The 25,193-nt window shown below is 36.9% G+C and overlaps 1 protein-coding gene and 1 pseudogene across 3 annotated transcripts in view; one reads left to right on the top strand and one right to left on the bottom strand.

The window, feature by feature from the left end:
- The window catches only part of LOC106875589 (uncharacterized), a 305,124-nt gene that overhangs the window by 116,441 nt on the left and 163,490 nt on the right, over positions 1 to 25,193 (bottom strand). For all 3 annotated transcript variants that reach the window (XM_089357338.1, XM_089357340.1, XM_089357339.1), the window contains one exon: positions 17,451 to 17,557. In XM_089357338.1, coding sequence (XP_089213464.1) covers positions 17,451 to 17,557 — 107 coding nt within the window. The remainder of the gene's footprint in view (positions 1 to 17,450; positions 17,558 to 25,193) is intronic.
- LOC149134037 (uncharacterized) lies at positions 4,604 to 5,910 on the top strand (annotated as a pseudogene).

The following is a 25,193-nucleotide window of genomic DNA, read 5'->3' on the forward strand; positions in this document are numbered from 1 at the left end:
ATTTGATTAATATAAACTTAAACCAGTGGCCTAGCATATTGAAAATTCTGAAGATTCAGAAAAATTATATATACATATAAGAGGGGTGACCACTAGGTGAACATCCAATATGCTAAATGTAGACACCATATGGTCTGACCACTAAGAAAAAAATGGAATCAAGAAAATTCGGAAAACGCCAGAATGTAAGCGAGCAAGACAAATGGAAAGGTACAAATATAATGATTAATCACATGCCAGGTTTCAATATGCTAGGCCACTGGTTTAAATTTATATTAATCAAATTAATATCAATTTTTACCCCTATTTAAATTTAAATAACCATATTCTCTAACTGGCAGACTTCGATGCAGAAAATTATTTTCTGCAGAGTCATTTATATATATATACTAGCATTATAACCTGACGTTGTCCGGGTGTGACTTATTACACCATCTATGATAAGTCTTGCTAGGTGAAAATCAACTAAAAAAGAAAGCCTTACAACGAAAAACCCTTATGATGTAAATATGTTCATAATTCAAAAGACAATGAAATTAATAGGGAAAGTCTGAAGGCTGTTTTGCGTAACATTATTAAGCGTACGTAAATTTCATCTGTCTAATTGGCTATACAAATGCTTGTGCAAAACAACTTTTTGCGCTGCCCTGATTATACATAGCAGGATAATCCCTTTTCGCAGGAGCTAGGACGACAATTTGTGATGAAGCAATTGCCGGCGATCTATTGCTACACAGTTCTGCCAGAATTCTATCAGATTGGGCAGTAGATGTTGATGCACCATTTTGCATTATGTTCAAAGTAGCTTCTGGAATGTGGTGAATTGCTGCAGTCTGTTGCTGTCTTTTTAAACCGGTTGCATTCTTTCCCCAGCAAACTCTCTTCTTTGGAGGCATAATCTATATCTATATATTAAACAGAACAACAAAAGTTATAACAGATAGCAGGGTCGGTAGTTTTCACATTTCGGTAATTTTTCAGATTAACACCCACACGATTACCTAACTCTAACCCTAAAACCCTAAATCTAACCTTAATCCTAACCCAAACTCCTAACCCTGACCTTAAAACTGTAACTGTAACACTAACCCTAATCCTAAACCCTAACCCTAACCCTAACCCTAAAACCCTAACCCTGACCCTAAAACCCTAACCCTAAAACCGGAGTGAAAATTGTGTGGGTGTTAATCTGAAAAATTACCCACATTTCTAATGAAGTTCACTGATTTGCAATGAATATCTTTCTCCTTTCTATCACGTCCTAACTTAAACAAAAAAATGTATTATTAGTGCTTTGTGTGAGTGGGACCATTTAAACTTGTAAAAAAAAAGAGGGAGACAGAAAGAGAGAGAGGTGGGGGAGAAATGAATATAGAACGGGAATAATGAAGAGAGAGAAAGAGAGGAAGGGAGAACGGAAGACAGTTATAAGATAGCAATGCGTGCGCGTGTTTATATAATAAACACACACGAAGTAAATCTTTTATCTATAAAGTTGATGTGTTTATGTGTATGTTGTTGTCACAGATCACGTATGTGTGGTTGTGTGTGTTTTTACGTGTCTATGTAATGAAAAATATGTTAGAGGTAGAGAAAAGGTATTAAATGAGAGAGAGGAAGAAGTAAGAGTGAAAAGGTAAACCAAGTATGTTTCCCCAGCAAACTCTTTCTTTGGAGGCATAATCTATGTATATATTAAACAGAACAAAAGTCATAATAGATGGCAGGGTCGATACTTTTCACACATCTGTAATGTTTCAGATTAACACCTAATCCTAAACCTAATCCTAACACTAACCCTAACAATAACCCTAAACTCTAACCCTAACCCTAAAACTCTAACCCTGACCCTAAAACCGTAACCGTAACACTAATCCTAACCCTAACCGTAACCGTAACCCTAAACCCTAACCCTGACCCTAAAACCCTAACGCTGACACCCTAGTGAAAATCGTGGTATATTTAGAAAACATTGACGAACATGAATTATATTTTACTGAATGATTGTGTACTTGCACGTGTATGCGTTTGAGAGAGCGAGAGAGGAAGAGGTAGAGAGAGAGGGGGAGAAAGGAATAGAGGTAGTTAAAAGTTTTCTTATGACGGTTTCTCTTCACTGCCTATTACTTCATTAGAATTCTACGGATGCACATACGCACATAATAGAGAAAAATGAAACAAATATGGACGACTTGCTCCGAAACACCACAGAGTGGGGAACACTTCTCAATAATAACCTGCAGTTTTTTCCTTCAAAATTCCTACATGCTCGAAATGTACACACATCAAGGTATATTTGTAGAAAATGTCACGAAAAAAATATTCATTTTCCTGGAAGTTAAGAGGAATTTAAGTGGAATTTCCGAAAATTGTCCCCCACCTCCCAAAACACTTTCACCGAAAATTTTTGTATATTCGGAATCTACATAATAAATAATATATGCATAGAAAATTTCATAAAAATATATTCCTTTTTCTGAAAGTTATGACCTTCCTAATTCAGAGGGTACAACTCTGTAGTTATGCCATGTTGACGAACATGAGTTATATTTTTGTGAATGATTGTGTTTACTTGCACGTGTATGCATTTGAGAGAGCGAGAGAGAAAGAGGGGGAGAAAGGAATAGAGAAGGGGAGCAATGTGTATGTTGTTTTCACAGATCACGTATGTGTGGTTGTGTGTGTTTTTACGTATCAATGTTATGAAAAATAGGTAAAGAATACTGAGAGGAAAGTTTAATCTATGTCTTTGTATGTATCACTTTCTCTCTCTCTCTCTATCTTTCTCTCTCTCTCTTTCTCTCTCTCTCTCTCTCTCTCTCTCTCTCTCTCTCTTTTACTGTTACTCTCTAAATTATACGTTGAGCACGTGTGTTAGAACGCCGTTCCAGGTAGAAGGGAAGAAATATAAAAGTTACTAGAAACAACAGCCAAATCTCCCTTAAATCACATAAAGTAAACGGAATTTAAAAAATCTAATTACTGCACTGGAAAGTTCACATTGAGAAAATTCCATTGATGTAAACGTCTTTACGAAAAAGTGGAAAATGTGGATTTCTATAGATGCAACACACACACACACTCCCAAACTCAGCTATACTATAGTCATATATATATACATATATATATATATATGACAACATTCACATGACTGAAACATGTAAAACAAAAAAAACTATGGTATTTTAATCTCGAGCAAGGCCGGGTATTTCTGCTAGTATATATATATATATATATATATATATATATATATATATATATATATATATATATATATATATATATATATATTTGTGAGTGTGTGTGAGTGTCAGTATGATTGTGTGTACTTGTATATATATGTGCATATATGTATCTAAGACGTTGTATCCATTCGCCGTTAGACGATGGTGAGAGGGACAAACGAACACACACACATATATGTGTGTGTGTGTTTACATATGTGTATATGCATATGTATATGTGTGTGTATATACAACCTTCAACAAAGTAACAGTCATGTATGCAACTTGAACTGACGCACATATCAGTACATAAACATACTGATACGGACGCCGATAAACAAACAAAATATCGTTATGTCCCTATTCCCCGAGCTGGGTTTGAAACCGTATTCTGGTTGTTGAGGACAATGGTATTTCTTTTGTCCTGTCAACAAGCACAGTTATTTTTAGCGTAGGTGTGATCGGTGACCCTTTCCGGTCACCGAAAGTTTAGAAAAACAAGTTAGGAATTGTACTAAACTGATCCAGCTTTGGAGGGAGTAAGGTAGCACTATTGGGTACGGTATCTCTCATAAATACGGTAGGGCAGTTGGTATCGAGCAGTTGGTGGACGGCAGTTGGATGAAGAACGTGAGCCGGTGTGAAGGCCAGCAGCCAGTGGGTCAGCGAGATGAACAAAGAGACTGACAGAAAGAGGCTGAAAGAGAGAAGCTATGGTGAGAAGGTACCAGTCAGCAGAAATGGATAGAGTCTCAGAGAGAGAGGGACAGAGAGATGGAACTGTTGTGGCAGGCAAAAGATTGTAGTAGACTACTACGTTGGTCAGTTCTTGTGATTGTAGTGAGATATTTGAAGGAAAGGAAATTCTTGCGGTGAAGGTTTGTTTAAATATTCTTTAAAGAGAGAACTTTATTGTTACATGTTTTAAAAGAAAAAGAGATTTTGTTAACTGTGATGTTACCTGGTGGAAAAGAAAAGAAAAGAACTTTGTTGTGACATGTTGTTCAAAGAAAAGAAAAACAAAGAAGTAAAAGAACTTTTAATTGACTTGATATACGAACTCTGATTGTAAACTTTTGAGTATGCAATGTTCTGAAACCTTTGTTAAATGCTATTGAATTGTTGTTATGCAATGTTTTGTCTAGATGGTGTATTGTTTTGCTAAGAAAAAAAGTTAGTTTCACTACGCAACGTATGGTCTCCGTGTTATTTCTTCCTCCTTGCCTGTTGTCGTCGTTACGTGCTCCGGCTGGGCTTATTAGTCGTGGCGAACATCCCGACTCACTGAGCGTCGACGTTCGCGCGCGCGCGAGTTTTCTCTTCGTCGAGGTGCTTCGCGTGTGGGCGTTCATAACAAACTGGTGTTAGAAGTGGGATTATTTGCTGCGGTGAGTTAGTTGTTCGTTATGGCTTCGGAAGGTGCACGAGCGAAGGGCCAGGCAGGGAGGGAGGAAATATCCCTGGCCTTGGTTGTGAGAATGCTGGAAGAACAGAAGGAGAGCTTCGCTGAACTCAGGAAAGAGCAACAGCAGATGCGGGAGGATCACCAGCAGTTTAGGGAGGAGTTTCGCGGACTGAGTAGTGATGTCGCATGGTGTAAACAGCAGATGGAAAGGCTCAACGAGAGGATGGAGCGCGTTGAGAAATTTTGTGCTGCCGAGCCTGGGGTTGCTAAACCCGAAGTAGTTGCTGTTGCTGCGTCATCACGTGATACTCCGACGTCTGAGCGCGGATCTCCTGGAGTTCAAAGTAGCGGTGTGGTCCCGATTAGGAAGAAGCCACAGGAGTTCGATGGCAAGGTGTCGTGGGAAGCCTACCGGATCCAGTTCGAGATGCTAGCGGACCAAAACGATTGGGACGAGGGGCAAAGAGCCGTTCAGCTTTCCACTAGTCTGAAGGGTCCCACACTGGAGGTGCTGGGCCAGCTGTCGAAAGCAGACAGAAATCGATACTCGGCGCTAGTTGAAGTTCTTGAAAGGAAATATGGCACTATGTGCCAGAGTGAAATGTACAGGGCACGTTTTCGCACCCGTGTTAGGGCTAGAAGGGAGCCTCTACAGCAGCTTTCCCAGGAATTGGAAAGCACGGTACACAAAGCATACCCGACAGCAACCCCTGACCTCTAGTCTCTTCTTCTAAAGGAACAGTTCATCGATGCGCTGGACAGTGTAGATCTTAAGGTCCAGGTGAAACAGACGCGGTCAGGTACGATGCAGGAAGCGCTGGCTAGGGCTCTGGAGTTCGAGTCCTATGTGAAATCGAGCACCGGAAATTTCCGGGTGAGTGGCAGCTCTGGATTCAAGGCAAGGAGAGGAAAAGTCCGTGAAGTTGAAGGACTTGGAAACAGTCGAAAACTTTGTGAGCGGAATGAAGAGACGACTGGTGAGTGTTGTTGGCACTGTGGGAGAAGTAGACACAGGCGGCGGGACTGCTACAGTTGGCGGCGAGAGAAGAAACAGAACGATAGAGCAGGATCTGTTTTCAAGGGCGAGTGTTGGTGTTGCAAGAAAAGGGACACGTGAGATATGACTGCCCAACAAGAAATAAAGAGTCAGAAAACTAAGAGGAGCTGGTGTTAAGGGGCAATCACCAGCCAGACATTCCAAAGAAGCCCCACACTCGAGACAGCATGCAAGGACTGTGATGGACAGCATACGAGTGGGTGGAAAAGTTAACGGCTGGACGTGTTCTCTAGTGATCGATACAGCCTCAGGACAGACCTTTGTGAGGTCCGATGTGTTACAGGATCTAGACCTGTCGGAGTCATCGCAGCAGTTGTGTGGAGTTATCGGACATTGTACTGAGCTGAGAGGGCCAGTTAATGTCCGGATCGATGTTGCCGGATTGGAAGTTGTGCTTCCTGTTTATGTGGTTGAGATGGAGGATCTGTGCATTTCAGGTCTGGACTATTTAACGTCCATGGCTTGTCAGCTGGACTTGCGGTTAATGAAGCTTTCGGTGCAGGGAAGATCGGTCCATGTTAAGGTGGTAAAACGGACCACGCCCGGTAGCGAGGTAAGAGCGCTACGGACGACGGTGATACCACCGAGGTCGGAAAAGCTACTCCAGTGTCGTGTGGGCAACCCGATTGATGGCTGTCTGGGGCTGGTGGAGCCCGACAGACGAGGCAAGAAGAAAGCTGGAGTGAGGGTCGGACGAACCCTGGTGGAAGCAAGTGCTAATGAAGCGCTGGTTGTAGCAGCCAATTTTTCGTCAGTGGCACAGATTTGTAAAGGACAAATCGTGGGACTGTGCCAGGCAGTGGACCAGCGACAGAGTCAGTTGAATTGTGCAGGAAGAAAGGAGCACGTTAAGAAGTGCAAACGGACGATGGTGACTGGATGTGTCAACCGGAGAAATGCAGACGAGTCGAAATCCCTACGCACCGAGAAAAGGCATCGAGGAAGGAGTTAGGAATGTTGTTTGCATTTGTTAGGACGACAAAGATCTAGGGAAGGGGTAGTGATACGGACACCGGCAAACAAACAAAATATCGTTATGTCCCTATTCCCCGAGCTGGGTTTGAAACCGTATTCTGGTTGTTGAGGACAATGGTATTTCTTTTGTCCTGTCAACAAGCACAGTTATTTTTAGCGTAGGTGTGATCGGTGACCCTTTCCGGTCACCGAAAGTTTAGAAAAACAAGTTAGGAATTGTACTAAACTGATCCAGCTTTGGAGGGAGTAAGGTAGCACTATTGGGTACGGTATCTCTCATAAATACGGTAGGGCAGTTGGTATCGAGCAGTTGGTGGACGGCAGTTGGATGAAGAACGTGAGCCGGTGTGAAGGCCAGCAGCCAGTGGGTCAGCGAGATGAACAAAGAGACTGACAGAAAGAGGCTGAAAGAGAGAAGCTATGGTGAGAAGGTACCAGTCAGCAGAAATGGATAGAGTCTCAGAGAGAGAGGGACAGAGAGATGGAACTGTTGTGGCAGGCAAAAGATTGTAGTAGACTACTACGTTGGTCAGTTCTTGTGATTGAAGTGGGATATTTGAAGGAAAGGAAATTCTTGCTGTGAAGGTTTGTTTAAATATTCTTTAAAGAGAGAACTTTATTGTTACATGTTTTAAAAGAAAAAGAGATTTTGTTAACTGTGATGTTACCTGGTGGAAAAGAAAAGAAAAGAACTTTGTTGTGACATGTTGTTCAAAGAAAAGAAAAACAAAGAAGTAAATGAACTTCTAATTGACTTGATATACGAACTCCGACTGTAAACTTTTGAGTATTCAATGTTCTGAAACCTTTGTTAAATGCTATTGAATTGTTGTTATGCAATGTTTTGTATTGATGATGTATTGTTTTGCTAAGAAAAAAAGTTAGTTTCACTACGCAACGTATGGCTCCGTGTTATTTCTTCCTCCTTGCCTGTTGTCGTCGTTACGTGCTCCGGCTGGACTTATTAGTCGTGGCGAACATCCCGACTCACTGAGCGTCGACGTTCGCGCGCGCGCGAGTTCTCTCTTCGTCGAAGTGCTTCACGTGAGGGCGTTCGAACAATACGTTCACATGTACATACATATGTACACACACACACACACACACAAACACGTCTACACACTTACCCTATTACTCACATAGCGAGAATGGATGAGGATAGCTGTGTGAAAAAGTGCCACATCTTAGCAGTTGAGGGAACCTGCGGAAGAGGTAGGCCCAGGAAGACCTGGGATGAGGTGGTGAGGCACGACCTTCGAACATTGGGCCTCACCTAAGCGATGACTTCTGACCGAGACCTTTGGAAATATGCTGTGCGTGAGAAGACCCGGCAAGCCAAGTGAGACCTAAATCTATGGCCTCAGCCAGTCCACTTATGCGTACCTTCCTTCATTAGACACCAGACTCCACTTGTGAAGACCTGTTGTGGCAAGTGAAATCGAAATCGAGTTAAATTGGACACTAAACTCCACTTGCGAAGACCTGTTGAGGCAAGTGAAATCGAAATCGAGTTAAATTGGACACTAAACTCCACTTGCGAAGACCTGTTGAGGCAAGTGAAATCGAAATCGAGTTAAATTGGACACTAAACTCCACTTGCGAAGACCTGTTGAGGCAAGTGAAATCGAAATCGAGTTAAATTGGACACTAAACTCCACTTGCGAAGACCTGTTGAGGCAAGTGAAATCGAAATCGAGTTAAATTGGACACTAAACTCCACTTGCGAAGACCTGTTTAAGCAAGTGAAATCGAAATCGAGTTAAATTGAACACTAAACTCCACTTGCGAAGACCTGTTGAGGCAAGTGAAATGAAAATCGAGTTAAATTCAACGACTGGCACCCATGCCAACGCCGTCTCCGTCATTGGACACGAAACTCAGCTTGCGAAGACTTATTGGGGCAAGCGAAATCGAAATCGTGATGGCACCTGTGCCCAGCGTCGCCTTTCTGGCACTTGTTCCCGCAGCATGTGTATGGACCTTCGAGTGGGATCGTTGCCGGTGCCCCTGGACTGGCTCTTGTGCGGGTGGAACATAAAATATACCATTTTGAGCGTGGCCGTTGCCAGTACCACCTGACTGGCCGTCGTGGGATTTTCGAGTGAGATCGTTGCCAGTTCTCCTGGACTGGCTCATGTGCGGGTGACACATGAAATGCACCATTTTGGGCGTGGCCGTTGCCAGTGCCGCCTGGCAAGGCCTTCGTAGGATTTTCGAGCGAGATCGTTGCCAGTGCCCCTGGACTGGCTCTTGTGCGGGTGACACATGAAATTTTTCGAGCGAGATCGGTGCCAGTGCCCCTAAACTGGCTCTTGTGCGGGGGCCGTCGTAGGATTTTCGAGCGAGATCGTTGCCAGTGCCCCTGGACTGGCTCATGTGCGGGTGACACATGAAATGCACCATTTTGGGCGTGGCCGTTGCCAGTGCCGCCTGGCTGGCCTTCGTGGGATTTTCGATCGAGATGCCCCTGGACTGGCTCTTGTGCGGGTGACACATGAAATTTTCCGAGCGAGATCGTTGCCAGTGCCCCTGGACTGGCTCTTGTGCGGGTGGTACATAAAATGCACCATTTTGAGCGTGGCCGTTGCCAGTACCGCCTGACTGGCCTTCGTGCGGGTGACACGTAAAAGCACCCACTACACTCTCTGAGTGGTTGGCGTTAGGAAGGGCATCCAGCTGTAGAAACTCTGCCAAATCAGATTGGAGCCTGGTGTAGCCATCTGGTTTCACCAGTCCTCAGTCAAATCGTCCAACCCTTGCTAGCATGGAAAGCGGACGTTAAACGATGATGATGATGATGATGATGATGCGTATAGGCATGCACACATGCATACGCATGTACACAGATGCATACGCGCACACATGTACACACACATACATACATACTTACATACATACATACATACATACATACATACGTACATATATATCACGGGCTAACTGTTACTTTCTCAGATGCAGCACAGAATTTTGTCAGTGAACAGGTTGCGGTCTCAAAGCGACGAAAATATTTTGACAAATTAAATTTAAATGTTGAAGTGAATCTGACGGTCTTTGTGTGTTATTTTAAATGGCTTATAAACACCTTCCACGCTGCAATTGTTATATATATATGTATATATATATATATATATATATATATATATATATATTTACGAAAAAGTGGAAAATGTGGATTTCTATAGATGCAACACACACACACTCCCAAATTCAGCTATACTATAGTTATATATATATATATATATTTATATATATATATATATATTTATATATATATATATATATATTTATATATATATATATATATATATATATATATATATATATATATATATATATATATATATATATATATATGACAACATTCACATGACTGAAACATGTAAAACAATAAAAAAACTATGGCATTTTAATTTCGACCAAGGCCGGGTATTTCTGCTAGTATATATATATATATATATATATATATATATATATATATATATATATATATATATATATATATATATGCAGGGCAGGGAATCGTCAATTAGTAATAAAATTAATAATTAACAATTTTGCCGGGTAGCTCAGTATGAAAAAACCTTTTCGGTAAAAATCATTTATAATCATAAATATATAGGGATTGACAGTAACCTGCTTCTCCAACATACTGAGAATTCAGAAATAGCAGTCAAAGAACTACTGATTTCAAAACTACAAATTATTACTCTAGATTGATAGCGATATTTTTGATACACACAGAACAAAAAACAGTAGAGAAGAGTAAAAAAACCACCTGCCTTTAGTTAATTTAGTACGATCGTTTCACAGTTAGGAGTAAAGAATACTCTATTCTGATCTTCAGCTAAATATTCTAATAAATTTGTTAATGTCTAAATAACTCACGTTAATTTTGACCATGCGACATCAATACCACGTGAGGAAGACGTTAAGAAATTTATCGGCCAGTGAGTTCAAAATCTCTCGCCCTAATGAATTCAATTCAGTGTCGCTATCAATATCGCTATCAATCCCTATATATATATATATATATATATATATATATATATATATATATATATATATATATATATATATATATATATATATATATATATATATATATATATATATATATATATATATATATATATATATATATATATATATATATATTCTTTTATTCTATTATTCTATTATTTGTTTCAGTCATTTGACTGTGGCTATGCCGGAGCACTGCCTTGAAGGGTTGTAGTTGAACAAATCACCCCCAGACTTATTTCTTAAGCCAAGTACTTATTGTACTGATCTCTTTTGCTGAACCGCTAAGTTATGGGGACATAAACACACCAACACTGGTTGTTAAGTGGTGATGGGAGAACAAACACAGACACAAAGACACACACACTCACATATATATGTGAATAAAACTAAATATAAAAGATAAAAATAAAAATGAAAGGAATATACAAAAAAAGGGTTTTGTATGATCGTGTATATAGTAATATATTATTTCAAAGAGTTCCAACTCTGTCTGTTTTTTATGTTTTATTTATATTCTTATAAAATTAATGTGGGATATAGAATATGGAATATATAATATAAATAGTAAAATGAAATGAAGCATTGAATGTCTTATTGAATATATGAAATATTGAGTATTAAATTTCTCTATATTTAATACTCAATATTTCATATATTCAATAAGACATTCAATACTTCATTTCATTTTACTATTTATATTATATTATATATTCCATATTCTATATCCCACATTAATTTTATAAGAATATAAATAAAACATAAAAAACAGACAGAGTTGGAAATCTTTTAAATAATATATATATATGTAAAGAATAAAAAGTTTAGAAAGGTATAACAATGCACTATAGAACAAAAAAATGGACTATATACCTGTTGTAACTTGGTTATTTATAGTCCGATGATATTTCGGAATTAGAATTCCTTCTTCAGATCTTATTTGCTGGAGTCTCTGCTATAAACTGTTTTCCAACGGTTTTCCGTTTTTCAAACCGTTGGAAAACAGTTTATAGCAGAGACTCCAGCAAATAAGATCTGAAGAAGGAATTCTAATTCCGAAATATCATCGGACTATAAATAACCAAGTTACAACAGGTATATAGTCCATTTTTTGTTCTATAGTGCATTGTTATACCTTTCTAAATTTTTTATTCTGTACAAACAATACACAATGCTTCAAGCGAACTACAATACTCTCTTATATATATATATATATATATATATATATATATATGATGGGCTTCTTTCAGTTTCCATCTGCCAAATCCACTCACCAGGCTTTGGTTGACCTGAGGTAGAAAGCACTTGCCCAAGGTGCTACTCAGTGGGACTGAACCCAGAACCATGTTGTTGGGAAGCAAGCTTCTTACCACAGAGAGAGAGAGAGAGAGAGGAGAGAGAGAGAAAGAGAGAGAGGGAGAGAGAGAGAGAGAGAGAGAAAGCTTACACTCAATCTATGACAGGAGACAATAATCTTAAATACCCATCAAAGTGGTACTAACTGGCAAATAACTAACTCTTATATATGGTTCCATAACTCTAGCTACTCTATAAATGGAGAAACCACTGAAATATAATTGGCAATAGTGTCATAGCTTGGTCTACAGCTATAGTCTGTAACACAAACTGATTAAAATGATGTAACTTATATCTGACTGAGAAATTTATATTTTGATGCAGCCTTTAAAAATATTAAAAACAAAACTAAAATACTGTCCAAGTGTAAGCATTTCAATAAATATTTATTAAAAAGCCTTTTCCATTTAGAAACAGGCAATCATATAATTGACAGTAGAGAACATCAGTATCAGTTAATCTTCAGGATCTACATAGTAATTTTCCCTCACATAGTGTCCACTATTATATGCAGTATTTTATTTTACAATTACTTCAGAAACTCCTTCCTATTACAAACAGCTTGCAAGTCACTAGTGTAGCTAGAGTGTGTGCTGTCCAGGGTGGCCCTTCAATTTTCGATCCCTGGGTCCCCACGAAAAATACATATTGTCTACAACAGACCCAAAAGTGGTGCTGCCAATATAAAAGTGCTGCTTGGGGTGGACAACTTGTCTTCCCCCCACCACCTCGTTAGTGATGCAAGTTTATATCCTCAGTGATATAAACTGATCAAGGCCGACCAATGAGAAATGAAGACAGCAACCATGCTCCAGATTCTAACCAGTTCATTCATAAATGCACAAAACTGAAAATCTTAGAAAAGTGATGTAAGTGACATAATAAATTGAGCTTTGAACAAATATAAATAATTGCTTTGAGTACTTTTCCTTCTGTTCATACACCCAAATGTGTCTGGGCATATATAAATATACATAGCAATAAGAAAATGGAGGGGAATATGTGGTACTCATCAACTTACAGACATTGTATTATGTCAATTTACCTGTTTATTTATCAACTAAGAGGACAGGAGAATAAAACCAATATACAAACACATATGACATATGTCATATCAGTAATAAAAATTAAAAGGGACATCTAGTGACCGAAGAAGGAGTAATTGATAGATGAAATGGATGAAAATAGAGGTACATGTATGGTTCTCTAGGCCTCTTCAGAGATTTATAAAGTTCATGGAGTTAATTTACAATGTACAAATATAAACATATAAAAAACATATAAAAATCATAAAAACTCACATATATATGCATAAGCATGCATACTTTGACATATATAGATATACATAAATAAATAAACATAAATACATGAATATATATATATGTACACTTCAGTGTACATACATAAACGTCTATACATGCACACCAATGAGTCAATTGTTGTTGTTATTATACATAAGGACACATATATATACCCACCCACACATACATACATACATACATGCACATATGTGTATATAAGCATTCCCGTACATACATGTTCCCTGGTACATAAGCTTTAGTTGCTTTTGGAAAGGGGGACAGGTGCATTGGTTCTTATCGCTATATTTCCAGCAGTCCTGTTTATGATGGAGGAATTTATATAAAAAGATATTTTGTGAGCATTGTTGTTGTAATAATAATAATAATAATAATAATAATAATAATGTTCAGACTTCTATAACCTGCAATGAGATACTCCATTATTTTCTGCTTACGGAGAAGTTAGAATCTTGTTGGTAGTGGGTAGTTGGAATTCTGCTGGTAGTGGGGTGGGGTAATTTTTGCTGTTCAGTCCCCTCATCTAATTGGTCATCTATTGTTTTTAACTGTCTTGGCTTAGCTACGGTTGGACAACCATTAACCGGTCAAATGGATTAGGCATGAGTATATACAGACATACATATACACATACATGTGCGCTTATATATATTTATATGCGTGCACACATACGTGCACACATACGTACACACATACACACACATACTCACGTACCTGTATATTCTTATATAAATGGAGTGTATATAAATAATACAAACACTAAATAAATTACCGAGAAGTTTATATGCGGATATAAATAAATAAATAAATACATGTACCTGTATTTTCATCCATTTCATCTATCAATTACTCCAGCTTACTGGAGTTATATAGATAGAATGAGGCATGTCACCTCTAGGCTGAAACAACTGTAAGACGTTGTCCCTTCTTCGGTCACTAGATGTCCTTTTTAATTTTTATTACTGATATGACATAATAATCTTATTCAAAAATACAGACCACAGCTCAACATACTCTAACATAAGCCCCCTCCCCAGGTGCACGCCCAAAACAAAGACACACAGATACGCAAAATCACACACACACCAATACAATGCAAACCTCCGACACGAACACACTTACACACATATATAGACACACACACAATCACAATATCTCCACACTAGAGCACAAACCCACATACATTTCAAGAAAAAAACACATGCATATATACACTTACAATACAATTGTAGCAACCACAACCAACACCCATACACACATATGTAAACAGGTACATGCACACACCTACACACCACTCTGGCAACCACAAATCATATTCACACACGCATATTTGTATACATATGTACACACACATACAAATACCATACACCTGTTCCCCAGTAAAAATGTCACACACACACTCAAAAGAAAAACACACACAATACAATCCCAACAATCACAACAAACACTCACAAGCACACATACACAGAAGCATGCACACACAATGACACACCTCCCCGACAAATACAAGCCACATAGACGCACTCACACAAACACACCCACACGTATACACACACATACTGTACTAACAATACAAACAAAACTAATCACTCACAATTACAGCGCACACACACACATGTACACATATACACCAGGAAACTACACAAACCATACCCACATACACACATACACACACATACCCAGTACCAACATACACGGAACACACATGCACACACATACACATCACCTGGATAAACCCAACGTACAAGGACACCTAATAAATACAACACACACATACATGCTCACACACACACATACACCCTCATGCACACACATACAGTTGCTCCCTCACACACACACGCACCACAATGACAATTCAAACACAAACATACTTAGAGACACACACAAACTCACGTACACACACATAACACCCCCACCAAAATACAACACAAATAGACATACGCACACATACAGACATACACATACATATGAACCATCACACACACATACGGTTGCTCTCACACACACACACCACAAGGACGATCAAAACAACACATACATACTCAGACAAAGAGATATACGCACACTCTCACGTACACACACCTAACATCCCCACCGACACAAAAAACACTCAAACACACACTCATATACACATTCCACAATAAACTCTGGGACCAATAAAAACGGCACACACACACACACACACACACACGGACACAAACACACATATATACACACACACATAGAGATGTGCACAAAACCAGTCCCAAAAACCAGTGAACCATGACAGACTAAGTCACAGACCAACCAAAATAAAAAAATCCTTTTTAGCTCTTCTTCCCTCCCACCCCAGCTAGCCAGTCATACTGTCACTTAAGACAGCAAAACATTCCCTCAATATACACAAGAGAAAAAAGCCAGGTCAGTTCCTCCTCAACTTTATTCGATTATCAAAGAATATGTATATGTATTTTTCCATATATGTATTTTCATACACTGTTTTTAACATTTTCATCTTATTATCAGAGAATGTGTGATAATCAGTATGTAACACTACAAAGTTCATACAAAGCTTTATACTTTAAATATATTTTATCATCAAAGAATGTATATATGCATATTAATACTCAAACTGTTTTTTAACATTTTTTATTATTCTCAAAGACTTTTGATAATCTTTTTCTAAAAAAGTGAAACCGGTTAAGTAAATAAATATTTTAAAAAATAAGTGCATTTTCAAACCTTCTTTCATATATATATATATATATATATATATATATATAAAAACAAATAGTAAATGAGTATATGCTTATATACGTACAGGTATGTGCATACCGACATCCACCTGTATGTATAGGTGCATATCTGGGTACAGGACATTGCAAACAAAACGTAGACAAGAAAACACACAAGCCACATAGAGAACATTTTCCTTCATCAGCTACCCCCGTTTTAACACCAGTGTTTCGAAGAGCTGGGTAGGACGCATCGTTAAAACGGCTCTTCCCATGGACCGCAAATTAAATTTGTATACACAAATTAAACCTTGCCATGGAGGAATGTAGTGGCGGACAAAAACAAGACAGGAAAACAAACAGAAAAGGCTATACGGCCAGATGGGAAAAATTATGTGTGTACGAAAGCTGTGAGGCACGAACTTGAAAGTGGGGACGAAGTAAGTTCGTGTGTTTGCTCGGCGATAGCCAAGGAAGAAAAGGATTATTGACCGGAAGCATGTGACCATGCCGGTGTAAGGGGAAGAGAGAGTGGTAGAGGGAGAAACAAAGGGAGGAAGTAGAAGAATAGGTGAGCAACGAGAGGAAAAGAAAGAGATACGTAGTAGTAACAGAGGAAGAACGAGAGGGGTAAGGAGATACGTAGTAGTAAACAGAGGAAGAACGAGAGGGGGAAAAAATGATAGAGGAAGAGAAAGAAAAAGAGATAGAGTAGCGTCGGAAAATATAAAGTTGCGATAACTACTTACAAATGGTGATGCTTTATATATCTATGTATGTATATATGTATGAATGTATGTGTGTGTAATTCATAAAAGAAGTAATAGTTCTAAGCTTCATTTGATTCAGTCTTTATGAAAAAAAGCCCCTGTATCTTATTCAAAGATATTGCAATTAGATGTAGATTAAAGCTCAGTCTTGAGGCTTTTATATCTTGGATCATATGGTCCTAATTCTGGCGTAGGTGGTAGGCTGTGAATCTGAGGAGGATACTTAAATTTGATTGCCTAAGCTTTTGATAATGATTATAGCAACAAATGTAGTAGGCTGTACATATTTGTGTGGGATGACTTTTATCTGGACTGCTTCACATTCCATTATAAACACAAATATGACTGAAACAATTGAAAATTTTGATCTGAAAAGAAGTACTGATGTGGTTGGCCTTTGCTTTTTTTTCTAATGAAAAAGCTTAAAATTTATTGTTCTTGATCCTTTAGTTTTAAACTGTTTTTGCAGGGCAAGAAAGAATTAAGCATATTGATGATGGATACAACAGCAGTGAGGAAATATGAGCCATCAAACTTTTGATTGTTTGTTCAACACTTCACTGATTTGACCACTTGAAACACTAATGTATGTGTAGAACATACTTACCCTCATAAACTGTTATATTGCATGAAACTTCACTATACCACAAGAGTGTGAAGGAAATAATTCTGTCGCTCCTTGAACTTGTGAGTTTTCTTTGACAGTAGTGGAATCTGGAAGTAAATGAATTCCCTGAATAATACTATAATTTTGGATAACACACATTAATACTATAAGGTAGTGAAATGATCTCTAATTGGCCCACTTGGCCTACTAGATAGAGCAATCAAATCACCCTCAAATCACACTTGAACATCTCAAAAAATGAACACTTATAATAATGTAATCCTAGATACACTGCATCTGAAAACAAAAATAATGAGTTTAATTATGATTTAAATATTCTTGATTATAGATCTGGCAAACAGCATGTAGGACTAAATTTTGTATATAAAATTGAATAAATACTGGTTAGGTGGGTTTTTCCAAGAGAAAAAGCATATTTACTGTCTGAAAGCATAAATTGATAAGCAATGATCAAGATGAAAGACAAAATGGATAAAAAAGGTTATACAAAAAGACAAGAAGCAAAACACACGCACACACAGAGTTACTGGTAGTTAAGTCCTTTATTATGACAGCTAGAATCATTGCAACATGAATCGTAATTAACTGAAGTTATAATAATATATAAAGAGTCATAACTTAAAGTAAAATATACGCAGTAAATATTTCAAACAAACTCCTTCAATCTTTGTCTGATATTCTAAGATTAGGAATTGTCATAATTTATTCAGAACTTTGATCCTGCAATCATATCATTGTACCCTCTGACCTTTTTCGGGTATCTATTCTTGGTATCTTGAACTGAATGATTGGTTCAAATCACAGGTGCAGTTTGTTTTCATTTCATTGTACATGCCTAGAATACTGTTAGGGAAAGAATCCATCCTAATTACTGAATTCTCAAACTGAAAAAATAATTCTTATACCAAATAATATTAGATGTGGATAGAAATAGAATCCAGCAATATTAGACAAACCATAGAAAACAAAAATTTGATTGAGTCAATGCATATCAAATATGAAAACTATAGCGGTTTGAAATATTAATGCTTGCAATACAAGCTTCGTCATTCACTTGTGAAAACATTGGTTAACATTAGCATATTCAGTCAAATACCTCTGAGAAAAGTGTTTAAAAAAAAGATTTCAAATTTCTATCAACCGTCAAATGAGATCTATACTTAGATGTGATTGCCATAGTTAAGGAGGTAACTTTCAAAATACTTAAGACACAAAATGATAAGTTATGCTCTGGGAAAGTCAAATCTGCCAAAATTGAACATCAGAAGTGAAAAAACGATGATACTAAAAACTCTGAAGAGTGATACCAGTATCGTCAGATAGCCAACAAATAAAGGCAAAAACATCAGTAGTGATGGTCAAGCAGGAATATTCAGGGAAATTGGGCAAACTTTGTTGGAGATGGTAGCTACTGGATGTTGAAAAAAAGATTCAATTCTGGTAACTGAAAGAAAGCTAACACAAATCCTGAAAAGGAACAGGGATCATTTCATGATGAATGAATAGACAGCTGAATCAATGTTAAAGTAGGCTACCACATACATGGGTTGGACAAAATAATGGAAACACTTAGCATCATAATTTTGAAATATCCATAAAACTGTCAAAAGCTTGTTTATTTTTATGTTTTTTTACTTATTATTAGTGTTGCTTAATATGTTTTGCTAAAATTGCTGTTTCTTTTCAGATATCATCAGAAAAAGATAATTAAAATTCATTAAAATGACAGATCTGTCAGACTTTCAAAGAGGTCAAATTGTTGGTGCTTGTATGGCAGGTACTAGCCTAACGAAAACAGCAGAAATGTTTGGTGTATCAAGAAGTACTATCTCAAAAGTAATGACAGCCTTTGAGAAAGAGGGAAAAACCTCCTTGTTGAAACAAAACTCTGGAAGAAAACCATAACTTTCAGACAGGGACCATTGGACTCTTACGGAATTGTTAGAAAGGATCACAAAAGTACAGCTTCCAAAATTACTGTAGAGCTTAATGACCACCTTGAGAACTCAGTTTCCACAAAAACTGTTTGCCAAGAGCTGCTCAAAGCTGGATTTCACAGGAAGGCTGCAATCAGAAAACCACTTCTTTCAAAAACAAACATTGCAAAGCGTTTAGAGTGGTCCCTAGAGCAATGGAAGAATATTATTTTCTCGGACAAGTCATCGTTTACCTCATTTCTGACCACTGGCCGAGTATATGCGTGGAGACAGCCAAAAGAAGCATTTGACCCAGACTGCCTTCTTCCAAGTGTTAAACATGGAGGAGGATCTGTGATGATCTGGGGGCTATATCTTGGAAATCTGCTGGCCCAATGGTTTCCCTTCATGGCAGAATTAATAGTCAAGACTATTTAAGCATCTTATCTGATCAAATTCATCCTATAGTTGTGGAACTGTTTCCAGAGGGAAACACAATCTTCCAGGATGATAATGCACCAATTCAGACAGCTAAAGTTGTTACTGAATGGCATGAGGAACATTCTAGTGAAGTGGAACATCTTATCTGGCCACTGCAGTCCCCAGATCTCAATATTATTGAACGTTTATGGTGCATTTTAGAAAAACAAGTAAGGAGTCGATATATTCTCCACCACCATCACTACAAGAACTGGAGACTGTTTTAGCTGAAGAATGGACAAAAATACCTTTGGAAACAATTCAAACTTTGTACGAGTCCATACCTTGTTGAATTCATGCTGTAATTACTGCTAAAGGTGATCCTATCCCATATTAAAATAAATTTGTTTGAAATTTTAAGGTGTTTCCATTATTTTGTCCAACCCCTGTATGTACAGTCTCTTCAAAATTTATAAAGATAAATTCCACTAAAATCTATAGTGAGTTATCAGGGAATTGTATGTTATCTGCTGAGCAGATTCCTTAACCAATTTTGCCTACTTATTCTCAATCCCATGTTTCCAAAGATAAAACTCTATTGGTTGTCTAAAAAAAAACTGAAATAAAATCCTTCATTTGAAGAATGTGTACCAGTATCCCAACAAATGATTTGATGATGGTTAAGACATTTTGTATACAAACAACATAATTCCAATTGGGGTATGTGATGTTCATGATTATCCTTAAAGATACACATGGAATACTTTGAGGAAATTTCTTTAGCAATATCACCACCTAAGTCAACATATTCAAATGCTAAAATATTTTAAAAATTCAGGTATAGAAGACATTGCTTTTCTCCAACAAGGTTGAGTGAATGAACTGCACATGGTGTATACCTGCTAAACTTTTAAAGAGCACTGATAGCCCTTTTCTCAAAGACCACATTAGATCCATAATCATAGGACTGACCATGGGTACTTTCAAGTGAAAGCTTACATTTACTTAGGACTTGTATTTTGTTGTGCTAAGTCATGGATGAATGTTTTTCAGTAAAATGTTAAAAATCTTCTCACTAGGTTTTCCATTATAACAGTATCAAAACCACAATTACCAGCTAGTGAACATGTCAGATCAGGTATAGAGCCAACAATAATAGAGTAGTATTTGGTATCTTGGTTGCTAATTTAATTTACAGTTTTATCATACACATATTCTTCCAAGATTTCTATCAATTCATCATCGACAATTTGGGATTTGTGAGTAGTATTTCTTTTTCATTCTTACATTTCTTGAGATGTTCATGTAAAAATGAATCAATATCTGCAATAAGTCTAATGGTCCCTAAAAAGTTCTCATGATTTGACTGATCTTCACTTTTTCTCTTAACTTAAATGCATTGTAAGAGCTACAAACTTTTCCAGTACTTAAAAATAGCACTATGTGTGCTTTTCTTTGTGACCTATTCTTTATTTTATGATCCACAGTGTTTTATTTTCTCTTTCTTGTTAGATAGTACAACATTGCCCTCTTATGTTCTATGATATCTTCATGAGTCCTGAGTATATTCACCAACTTAGAAAGCTTACCTGTTCTCAGTGATGCTTGGCATTTTTTAAAATGCATGATTCTTTAGTGGTGGTAAATATCCTTGAATAGAAATACATATATATGGAGTAAATTTACATTAAGGAGTGGAACATACAATTCCTTGTAAGTCAGATAATCTCATCATCCCTAGAAAAAAGTTTGCAAACAAAACAGTGTATATGAGGTATGATCAATAAGAATCTGGACTGTTGCCATAGTAATGAAACTAAAGCATGCAGAGTGAAGCTGCTAGGCAAAGATTGACATTGAGCTCTGCTGTGCATGTGCACTAAGTTTTAACGTTCTAGCTCACTTTCACTGTTTTTACAGCAGTACTTGGAAGGAAGGTGTGTAACGTGATCATCATACTGACCATGACAGAGAAAGTTGTCATGGTGATACCTGCACAGAGGCCTATGCAAAGTTGCAGAAAGTGTATGGAGAGGAGTGTATGAGCTGCACACAAGTGTACAAGTGGTTCAGACGTTTCCAAGATGGCCAAAGAAATGTTGATATTGTCGTCTGGGAGAACTGAGAAAAACGTCACAGATATGCATGCAGCTGTGAGGGTAAATCATTGAATTACCATCCGTGAGTTATCAGAGGATATGCAGATTAGTTATGGTTCGGTTCAGTCCATTATCACTGAAGATTTGGGTACAAGACATGTGTCTGCCAAGTTTGTGCCAAACCTGCTTTCAGCTAACCAAAAAGACACTTGTGTTTCAGTTGCACAAAATCTCCTTGATTGTATCAAGAACAATGAAAACTTTTTGAAACCTTTGCGTAGGCCTCTGAGCAGGTATCACCAAGCTTTTGGCAAAATTTGATGCAGATTCTCTGCTCAACTTTCTCTGTCATGGTCAATGCGATGATCACACGCTATACATCTTCCTTCCAAGCACTGCAGTAAACAGTGTATGTAAGCTAGAATGTTAAACTTGGTTCACATGCACAGCAAAGTTCAAGGTCAACCTGTGCCAAGCGGCTTCACTCTTCATGCTTTAGCTTTGTTACTATAGTAAGAGTCCGGATACTTATTGATCAGATCTCGTACAACTTTTATTCATTATGTAAACTAACCAGGATTTGTCCATTCTTAATCATTTTCTCAAAATAAATATTTGAGAGACATCTGTTTTGCTCTTTGTAAACCCCACATTCCGAAGGAAATAATTATCAATTGTTATAGGCTAGTTTGTGAAGTCAATATATTAATTAAAATCATTGAGTTTGTTTCTTGGTTCATATTTTTGTCCTCTCTCTTCTTGATCTATCATAATGGCCTCCATGATGATCACTTGTATCAAAAGAATCAAAGGCAGGTTAAAAATTGCTAGAAGTTCCCACAGTTTGTGTGCTATCATTAGTGCTTGGTTGTTTTGTTTCAGCCATAGATGTTGATGAACTTGACATTGTAAAATAGTTTGATATTTAGAAATTTCTTCAGATAATTTTTCCCTGGGTTTTCATTTCTGGTATCCACTTAAATACTTCTATGAATTTATTGTTATTTCTCTTGGGTCTTACTTATTTTTAAAATTGGGAGAAATGTCTTAGCCACAGCAGGAGAAGTGCAGAAAACTTTTATTCAAGTCTTCAAGTCAAGAATCAGATTGAGACCTATGAAACAGAAGTGATCCTTGACAAAGTTAATTATATTACAGTTATTGGTTTGTAAAAGACTGTTTTGTGTAAGCTGTTTAAATATTAAAATTAAATGAAATATTTCATTATTTGTTTCCTTTCTTATTTCAGATTTTACATATACTACAAAACATGTATATGCAATTTAAATGAGGACAGGTAGTGTCTACTTAAAAAAAATGTTGCAATGTAGATATGACATAGTATTTCTTTGTCATAAAAAAAGTATAATATCCACTGCAAAATTAATATTCAAAGTTGGATAAGCTCTAACTTCATATTTTGCAGTTGTTTTATCCTTCTAAGAACTTGTGCTAAGAACATTTTTCTAAAATGTTTAAATAAACATTTAAATATATTTTCTAAAATGTTTAAATAAACATTTAAATATATTTATATTTAATGTTACTTATAAGTACTATAAACAGGTTCATTGCTACATTTTATTGCCTTAAAACTTTCTCTAATTCATAATACTGACGTGAAGTTTCAGTATATATTCATCATAAATTTTCAATTATTTCTTCAGTTTAAAATCATAATTATTATTATAATAATATTCATCATTCTCGTCATAATCAACATAATATCATCATCATCATCATCATTATCACTATTTGATATGCATATTCCATATTGGCAAGGATAGTTAATTATAATGATATCTTTGAATTATCAATAATTGATAGACCTTATAAATAGAGAAAGGGTTAAAACTATAGAAACACTTTAAAATTTGAAATAGGAAAAATATTTTGATTTGAATAAAATACAATAAAGTTTTAGCTCAAGAAGAACAAAAAAAAAAAGCTTTAAAGAAAAGCAAAGAATTAAGAACCATTATTTATTTTGAAATATAGATTTAAGAAAAAATAAAAACTATTTCACTGAATTTTCTGAGTAACTTATCACTGATGAGAAAAAGGTATTGGGCAATTTTTTAGAATATGAAAAATTTCAAAACTTTTCCCTAAATCTGTGAGAAGAAATAAAATATTTCAATGTCAAACTGGGCATTGAGTGTATGTATGTATGTATGTATGCGTGTATGTATGTATGTATGTATGTATGTATGTATGTATGTATGTATGTATGTATGTATGCATGCATGCATGCATGTATGTCGTTATTCAGTTTATTTCAAGATTTCTTACCAAAGAGAAAGAACCAGTTTCTAACCTAGATCCAAGGGTCCTTCATTTGAATTTCAACATCAACAATAGGGTATTTTTGTTTGTTTGCATGTATGTGTGTGTATATGTATGTAGGTATGTATGTTTTATGTATGTATTCTCATGCATATAGTTGCATATCTAGACATGCCTGAGGCTCTCCTCATTTTTTCTCTGTCCATATATCTTACATTTGGTAGTACTTCATCGTTTCCATCAGACATTTTACCTTGCAACATTTCTAAAATCTCCTTCTCTTCATCATTCAAATCTTGTGCAGTACTTACTGTCACTTATCCAACTAGATAATTGAATAATAATTCAGTATTTACTGTCTCTATGCGACAAAAATCCCAAAAGAATATCTCTTTATCTCCCTCGTGCTCTGGCCTAACCCTCTCTGCTTTACTCTGTCTCTCTTGATCCCACTCTCTTTCTCTCTCTTCTCCTTCCTCTTTCAATTAACCCCTTGCTTCACCAGGACTATAAAACTAGCGCACACACTCGATTCAGTCACTCATTCCTAGAACCTCTGCCGAATAAATATGATCCCAGAAGCATGACCAGATAAGTTTCTCTGCCTTTCTAGCTTCGCTCATACCTTCCTATTTATACCCTGATTCATAACACCTTACTTAGTGCTTCCACTATTCTGTCCGTCTCATTATAATGTCGTCAAATTCATTTCAGTTGTCCATAATGATGTCGCCAAATTCACTCAGTTATTCAAGTTATTCAGTTTTAATTTTCATCACACAGTCACTTATTTCTATAATTTTGTGTTAGGTTTAGCTGGCCGAAAACTCTTATTTCTCAATTCTATATTTCTACCATTCAATATTTACTGTGTCTATGCCACAGAAATCTCAAAAGAATATATTTCTGTATCTCCCTCGTGCTCTGGCCTAATCCTCTCTGTTTTACTCTGTCTCTCTCGATCCCACTCTCTCTCTCCCTTCTCCTCCCTCTTTCGATTA

Source organism: Octopus bimaculoides, chromosome 9 (genome assembly GCF_046866305.1).
Source record: "Octopus bimaculoides isolate indiv1 chromosome 9, ASM4686630v1, whole genome shotgun sequence".
In the NCBI taxonomy this organism is placed as follows: Eukaryota; Metazoa; Mollusca; class Cephalopoda; order Octopoda; family Octopodidae; genus Octopus; species Octopus bimaculoides.